The sequence below is a fragment of the Callithrix jacchus genome, chromosome 9 (genome assembly GCF_049354715.1).
Source record: "Callithrix jacchus isolate 240 chromosome 9, calJac240_pri, whole genome shotgun sequence".
Taxonomy (NCBI): domain Eukaryota; kingdom Metazoa; phylum Chordata; class Mammalia; order Primates; family Cebidae; genus Callithrix; species Callithrix jacchus.
Window position 1 is genome coordinate 112,466,820 of NC_133510.1, and position 8,181 is coordinate 112,475,000.

The 8,181-nt window shown below is 47.8% G+C and overlaps 1 protein-coding gene across 13 annotated transcripts in view; it reads left to right on the top strand.

Annotated features, from left to right (window-relative positions):
- Positions 1–209: 209 nt before the first annotated feature.
- The window catches only part of MVK (mevalonate kinase), a 37,228-nt gene continuing 29,256 nt past the window's right edge, over positions 210–8,181 (top strand). For 6 of the 13 annotated variants that reach the window (XM_035257531.3, XM_078337234.1, XM_035257529.3 and 3 more), the window contains exons 1-4: positions 210–294; positions 1,231–1,322; positions 2,807–2,954; positions 6,800–6,995. In XM_035257531.3, coding sequence (XP_035113422.1) covers positions 1,245–1,322; positions 2,807–2,954; positions 6,800–6,995 — 422 coding nt within the window. In that variant the 5' untranslated portion in view covers positions 210–294; positions 1,231–1,244. The remainder of the gene's footprint in view (positions 295–1,230; positions 1,323–2,806; positions 2,955–6,799; positions 6,996–8,181) is intronic. The other 7 variants (XM_078337235.1, XM_035257530.3, XM_009004582.5 and 4 more) reach the window with 2 other exon arrangements.

Genomic DNA, 8,181 nt, shown 5'->3' on the forward strand with positions numbered 1-8,181 from the left:
TGTCAATTTTCATTGGTTCGCGGTTCTCGCCCCAGGGCGGGACACTCCCAGGGACTTGATTCCCATTGGTTTAACGGCAGGAGCGGGGCGGGAAAACCCGTGTTGCTGGACTGCAACACTTATTGACCAATGTTCAAACCTATTAGTAAAGGGACTCCGGGCTTGCGCGCTCTGATTGGCTGGACTGAAGGACAAGCCCTCCTCCCCTTGGGGCACTGGAGCTCTGGGCTGCAGGAGTTGGGGTGCTGCGCCGGCTACGGCGTGGAGGGACGGCGGCCGGGGCGGTGGCGACAGGTGAGAGGCTGGGGTCGCGGGGCCGGGTGGCGCGAGGTCCTAGACCCGGGTCGACTGTGAGCCAGGCGCCCAGCTTCTGTGGCTCAGTTTCCCCAGCTCTGAGTCTGTCCCTAGGGTCGGAGACCTCAATCTGACAGTCGTGATTCTGAGCTTGGGGCAAGCAAGCAAAGGGATTCCCCGTTCTGTGCCTCAGTTTTTCTCTTTAAGAAATGGGGATCTTGATAGTACTTAGCTCACAGTGCACTTGGATCTTAGCGTAAAATAATCTACGTAAAGCCTTAATCGGAGGATAATTTTGCCTTATTTATAATGTGTAAATTGCACACACCTGTAGACTCTGCAAGCCCCTTTCTAGGACTCTGTCCTGCAGAAATACTTAAGTGTGCAAAACGAGGCGTGCCGGGAGTTTTCTGCAGCCTTGTTTATAATTGTGACACATTGGAAACAGCCTAAAGGTCCAGCAAAGAATTCTCTCTGGACCATGATTTCATGTAAATTTCTGCCTTTAATGGTAGTAGTTGTAAAAGCTGAAATGAATACAGAGCCAGTAATAAGCAGCTCTCAGTAACTGAATGATTAGTAGGTGCCAGACACTGCTAAGTGCTTCCCTTGCACTAATTTAACCTTCCTAACAATCACTGAGGTAGGTATGGTTATTATCTCTCCATATAACATGTGGGGAAGGCGAGGTTCATAGTCATGTAAGTGAGTTAGCTAAGATGACATCACTGGGGAGTGGAAGAGCTGGGATTTGAACCCAGATCTATTGAATGGGTCCAGTTGACTGCTGCATTGCCTTTCTGGCACACAGCGGTGCTGGACGGTAACTACCTTTTTTGTTATTATGATGGACTTGAACTAGGTTTTTTCTAAGATCTCTTCCAGCTGATTCTGACATCTTGAGATCTTGCTTTTCTCACTGACTTTCCCTTTTAGGATTCCCAGGAGCCATGTTGTCAGAAGTCCTACTGGTGTCTGCTCCAGGAAAAGTCATCCTTCATGGAGAACATGCCGTGGTACATGGCAAGGTAAAAAGCCGTTAGAGCAAGGCCAGGTGCTGTGGCTCATGCCTGTAATCCCAGTACTTTGGGAGGCCAAGGTGAGCGGATTGCAAGATCAAGAGATCGAGACCATCCTGGTCAACATGGTGAAACCCCGTCTCTACTAAAAATACACAAATTAGCCAGGTGTGGTCATGCGCTCCTATAGTCCCAGCTACTCAGGAGACTGAGGCAGGATAATTGCTTGAACCCGGGAGGTGGAGGTTGCATTGAGCCAAGATCACACCACTGTACTACAGCCTGGCAACAGAGGGAGACTCCCATCTCAAAAAAAAAAAAAAAAAAAAAGCTATTAGAGCGTTTAAGGATTGGGTACCCCTTTTCCCCATGCTAATTTTTCGAGAAGTTAAAAGGACACCCTGAGGCACAGGTTGGGAGCAGATCAGAGCGATCAGTTTCTCCCCAGCCAGGCAAGAAAAAGGTATCTTCTGCCCACTGAAAGGATCCTCTGGCCTTGCTCAGTATGATAGCAAAAGGATGATATATAAAGCCCTGTGAATGGACTGAGATAACCTAGGAGTGAGCTTTGATGCAGAAGGAAAGAGGTTTGAGAACTAAGCTCTGGGGCACTAAGACATTTAGAAGTTGAGGATCTAGCAAAAGAGTAAAAAACATACATTAGCTCATCTTACCCTTACAACTATCCCCTGAAGCATATACCCTTTCATTATCCTATTTTATGAATATGGAGACTGAGGCTTAGGAGAGAAGTGGTAACTTTTTTTTTCCTAACCAGTGTCAGGTGATACTAGAGAAGTGGTAATTTGATCCAAGTCCTGTACACCTTGGTAGAGCTTGGTGTGAACCTCTATCTGAACCCACCCCTGCTGCACTCTGCTATTATTATTATTTTTTCCCTGAGACAGTCTTGCTCTCTCTCAGTCTGGAGTGCAATCTTGTGATCATGGCTCACTGCAGCCTCCAACCTCAGCCTGCCGAGTAACTGGGACCACAGGTGTGTACCCCACCTCGCTCCACTAATTTTATTTTTTCTTTCTTCATCTTATTCTTCTTCTTTTTTTTTTTTTGGTAGAGATGTGTTCTTTTTGACACCAAGCTGGTCTCGAACTCCTGGGTTCAAGTGATCCTCCTGCCTTGGCTTCTCACAGTGCTGGGGTTACAGATGTTAGCCACCACACCTGGCCTCTAACTGCTATTCCTTATGTTCTTATATTTCTCTTTGAAAACATAGTCATTATGGGGAAGTGATTCCTTGGTGTTGAGCACCTCTGAAATTTTTCAGGCAAAAGGCAAAGTGGATGTTGACTTTGAGTTGATCGATGGTGGCTATGCCCAGGCTTAGTGGGAGAGCATGCCAAGGTTGATTAGCAGTGTCTGGCCAGGGCCTGGCTGAGAGTGGCCTGTGTGTTCACATTTGCGCTCTTCTTAGCATTGGCTGGCCCCTTTGCCACCCGCCCTCAGGCTAACTGCTTTTGTTCTGTATCCTGTAGGTAGCACTGGCTGTGGCCTTGAACTTGAGAACATTCCTCCGGCTTCAACCCCACAGCAGTGGGAAAGTGGATCTCAGTTTACCCAACATTGGTATCAAGCGGTCCTGGGATGTGGCCAGGCTTCAGCTACTGGACACAAGCTTTCTGGGTAAGTGCAAGGAAGAGAAACCAGGTGGTAAGAGTCTTGGCCCTGCACAGAGGGTAGCTGGCCAGGTATTCCATGCTGTCCCCAAGGGATTCAAGGGCCAGCGATTTCCAGTTTTCTACCCTGACCTCTTAAAATTAGCATCACTCATTTTTTAAAAAATGTAAAAGTGTAAAACAATTCATTGGATCTCTGTGGGCTGTTGTGGAAGATCATCAAGGTCTATTGTTGAGTGAAAAAAATGCAAGACAGCAAACATACATATTTCAGTATAAATATGTATATAAATGATAGAAAAAGATCTCGGGGGTGTAGACATCAGGTTGGCAGTGGTGATTAGTTCTCCTGGGAGAGACCTCGGCCCAGAGAAAGACAAAGGGACACGTTTTAAAAGAGGAGAATATTGGCATTTTGTATAATTAAAAGTTAATAAAAGTAGGGTGGGTACAGGGCTTAGGCTTGTAGTGCCAGTATGTTGGGAGGCTGACCACCTGAGATCAGGAGTTCCAGACCAGCGTGGCCAACATGGCGAAACCCCATCTTTACTAAAAATACAAAAATTAGCTGGGTGTGGTGGCGCATGCCTGTAATCCCAATTACTCAGGCAGTTGAGGTAAGAGAATCATTTGAACCTGGGAGGTGGAGGTTGCAGTGAGCCAAGATTGACCATTGCACTCCAGCCTGGGAGACAGAGCAAGGCTCCATCTCAAAAAAAAAAAAAAAAAAAAAAAAAAAAAAAAAATTTTAATAAAAATAAAAGTAACCTATGGTTATTATTGGAAAAGACAGTTAATACTGGGACATTGTAATTTCAAAATCACCTATTATTCCCCTTCTCCCTTCCCTGACCCCAGTAATGACTCCAAGCATTTTGGCATTAATTCTTCTGGGTGATTTTCTACAGATGGATAGAAAGATTGAGACAGGGAGTTATCTTGTTTTGTTAACCAAAATTGGGTCAGGCCATATAAACCATTTAGAAATGCCAATTTTTTTCTTTTGTGTGTCAGGTGTGTGTGCTGATTTTTGCCAGCATGAAGATTTCATCCACTTATAAGCAGGCTAGCTTTTTCCATGAGTAGATCCCCTGCACCTGCCCCAGAGCTGATGTGTGTTTTCTGTTCTCAATTTGCTGTCCACTCTCTGGGCTGAAGCATTGCTCTTTGGAACAGTGTTTCTCAGCCAGGTTTGGGTAAATGAAAAGCTTCTCCGGTTTTTCCCTGGACTACACCCAAACCCTTGACACCTGCTTCCCATTCCCCGTGAGAAACCATCACTCCACATATGGGGATGGAGGAAGAATTGAAAATTCTTATTTCACTTGTTGAGACAGGGTCTCGCTGTGTTGCCCAGGCTGGTCTGGAACTCCTGGCCTCAAGCAGTTTCCCACTTTCTCACCTTGGCCTCCCAGAGTGCTGTGGTTACAGGTGAGAGCCTCTGTGCCCTGCCAGAATCCTCATTTTGGAGCAACTCTTTAAAACCTCATCATGTCTTGGAATCACCCAGCAGCTTTTTGTGATTGTGGTTGTTGTTTTTGTTTTTACCAGTACAGATGGACTCCTGGCTCTGCACCTCTCTTATTAGAAGTTGGCAGTGGTGGTAGGAGTTTTTGAAAGGGGTTTCCTGGAAGATTCTGGGGACACCTCAGTTAAGAGCCACTCCTGACCAACATGGAGAAACCCCATCTCTACTAAAAATACAAAATTCGCCAGGCGTGGTGGCACATGCCTGTAATCTCAGCTACTTGGGAGGCTGAGGCAGGAGAATTGCTTGAACCTGAGAGGCAGAGGTTGTGGTGAGCTGAGATCACACCATTGTACTCCAGCCTGGGCAACAAGAGTGAAACTGTGTCTCAAAAAAAAAAAAAAAAAAAAGTCACTCCTTTGGAGCATGCATCTGAAAACAGCCAGCCAGAGCATGTGGGACTTGCTTTCTGTGGTGCACAGGGCTACCCAGCCAGGCCAGAAATGTCCCCTGAGAACCAGCTGCAAGTTGCATATGTCGGCAGCCAGGTGTGGGGGCACATGTTTCAGACCACTCTGACTCCCTCAGTGAACCTGGGCAGGTCCGTTCACCCTCTGGGCCTCTTGGAGCAGGGACTTGTTGCCTGACTGAGGGCTGGCGTGAGGCTCTGACCACACTGGAGGCGGGTACTGGGGCTGTGACAGAGTGCAGTACTGGGTAAGGGCTTGTTAGTTTCAGAGCATTGGGAGACATACCACCTTCTACTAGGTTGCAAAGATCTACCATCTTTCTTTCAGTGTCCTTTTGCACCCTCGTGATAGTAATAAACATCGAACATTTTTTTTTTTTTGTAGAGGCAGGGTCTTGCTATGTTGCCCAGGCTGGTCTCAAACTCCTGGGCTCAACTGATCCTTCTGCCTCAGCCTCCTGAGTAGCTGGGACCATAGGCACTTGCCACTGTACCCTAGTACTACAGTGGACACTTGTTGGACATTTATGTGTGCCAGGCACTGATAAGTGTGTTCACATATATTAGCACTCTTAGAATTCTCCAGCATTCCTGGGAGTAGGTGGTGTCATGCACCCCCATTGTACAGATTTGAAAATTAAAGTTCAGAGGTCAAGTGGCTCAGGTTACACTTGCTGGTGATACTGAAAGGATTCAGATACAGGTTTCTTCTAGCCCCCAAATCCAGGCTCTTGACAACTGTTCCATTTCGATTACAGAGCTCAGATCAGGTTTCTTCTAGCCCCCAAATCCAGGCTCTTGACAACTGTTCCATCTCAATTACAGAGCTCTGAAATATCTGGGGTCTCAGCAGTGTCATGACTTGGCCGTTTTGAGTATATTATTAATCTATTCAAAGTGTATTACCCAGCACTTAACCCTTGCCCCAGGTTTCCTGACACACACACACACCCCATCCCATCTCCTGGTCCCTTGAGAATTTGGCCTGACACTCAGGGAGGGATTTGTAAAGGGAAGCTGGCCAGACAGGCTCTGCCTCCTTGGTGTCTTAGAGGGAAGCAGCCCAGGTTCCTGCACATCCCCCCGCCCGCCTCACCCTCCCCTTCTGCTCAGGCAGCGCCTCACATTTACAGGTTCTATTCCTGATGATTCTCTTTTGGAGGAGGGAAGTATTTTGGGGGGTAACTTAGTACTCCTTTGATTTTGGTTTTATACAGTGGAAGGTGAAACCTAGGACCTTGTGTGATTGAGCCAGCATTCTGTGTGTGTGTGTGTGTGTGTGTGTGTGTGTGTGTGTGTGTGTTTTAAGACTAGCTTTTTTTTTTTTGAGACAGGATCTCACTCTCATGCAGGGAGGAGTGCAGTGGTGCGAGCACAGCTCACTGTTGCCTCAACCTCCCGGGCTCAAGCAATCCTCCTACCCCAGCCTTCCGAGTAGCTGGGACCACAGGTGTGCACCACCGTGCCTGGCTAGTGTTTGTACTTTTTGTAGAGTTAGAGTTTTGCCATGTGCCCAGGCTGGTCTCAAACTCCTGGGCTCAAGTCATTGGCCCACCTCAGCCTCCCAAAGTACTGGGATTACTGGCATGAGCCACTGCATCCGGCCTCAACACTACTGTTAATTAAGCACTTACTACATGCCAGGTGCTATGCTAAAGTTACATCTCTTATGTAACTTCACCTTCATGACAACCCTGTGAAGAGGCGCTGTTGTTATCCCTGTTTTACCAAGGTGGAAAACAGGTTCAGGGAGGTTCAGTCACATGGCCAGTAAATGGCACAGTTGGGACTCAAACCCAGGTCTGCCTCAAGCCAATAAATAGACTTGGGTGTGGTGTTCAGACAATAAATTCATGTCCACCCATGTTCTGATTGCAGTGACAAGTTGATTTTCTGTATTCTGTTGTTTATAAAGCACCCGAGGCCCTCTCACCCACTTGTGTTTGCTTGTTTGCCTGTGAGACAGAGCAAGGTGATGTCACAGCGCCTACCCCAGAGCAAGTGGAGAAGCTGAAGGAGGTTGCGGGCTTGCCTGACGACTGTGCTGTCACCAAGCGCCTGGCTGTGCTGACCTTTCTTTACTTATACCTGTCCATCTTCCGGAAGCAGAGGTGTGTGCATGGTCTGGGGAGGCAGGAAGGCTTTCTGTCGTTGCTGCTGGAGAGTGCACATACTCCTTCTAGAGCGGCCACCGTTTTCTGTCCTCACCTTGCCGGACATAGTATATATGGCATGCCTCTTTTTTTTTTTTGAGACAGGGTCTCTCTGTCGCCCAGGCTGGAGTGCAGTGGTATGATCTCAGCTGACTCCAGCCTCGACCTCCCAGGCTCAAGTGATCCTTCCACCTCAGCCTCCCAAGTAGCTGGGAGTACAGGTGTACACTATCACACCTGGCTAATTTTTAGATTTTTGTAGAGATGGAGTCTCACTATGTTGCCCAGGCTGGTCTCAAGCTCCTGGGCTCATGTGATCCAACTGCCTTGGTCTCTGAAAGTGCTGGGATCACAGGCATGAGCCCCCACACCCGGCCCCAGTCTCTCTGTTGTTGTTTTTTTTTTTTTTTTTTTTGTCCAGAACCCAGTGGGAAACCTCCAGGGATACCCCTTCCCTTGAGCAGCAGATGCAGGTTTAGTGGCCAGGCTCTGTGCTGAGGACACATTTGGAAATGGCCTGATACTTGCTGTCTGAGGCAGAATTTCAGCTTGAGAGGCATGTCCCCTTAGGTGGGTGAGGGACATTTCAGAATCTTCCAGTCTGGGTGGGGTGAGTGTGTGGAATTTGAAGACACACATTCACTATTGCAATTTTTATATTTGGGAATTAGGAGAAGTACTTTGTGGACATTACCAAACATGAAGTTTGACAGTTCTCGCTGGGGGGAAATACACGTAAGATGTAGCAATTCAGAACTTTTGATCAAAAGCAGACCGTGTGACACATGGTTGGGGAACACCGTCTGGTGGGAGAGGCCCCTGGTGAACACACAGTCCTAGTGTGCTGTGATGAGGCAGTGGTGTGGAGGGCACTCAGGGGATCCTACAAGGGGAGCTAGGAGTGGTCTTTGTAGGTAGCTAGGGAAAGTGTCACAGTGAAAGCAACATGTGGTAAGGCCTTGAAAGATGGATGGGAATTTCTCTGGAGGATAAGGAGGTATAAGGCGACTACAGGCTGAGAGGCCAGCCTGTGCTCAGAGCAGGGCCACAGAAAAGCCCAGCGTGTGGGCATGGGAAGGAGGTGGTAGAAAGGGGCTAAAGGCTTGCCAGGTGCTTCTGGGAAGGGCTCTAGTTGGATGACCCA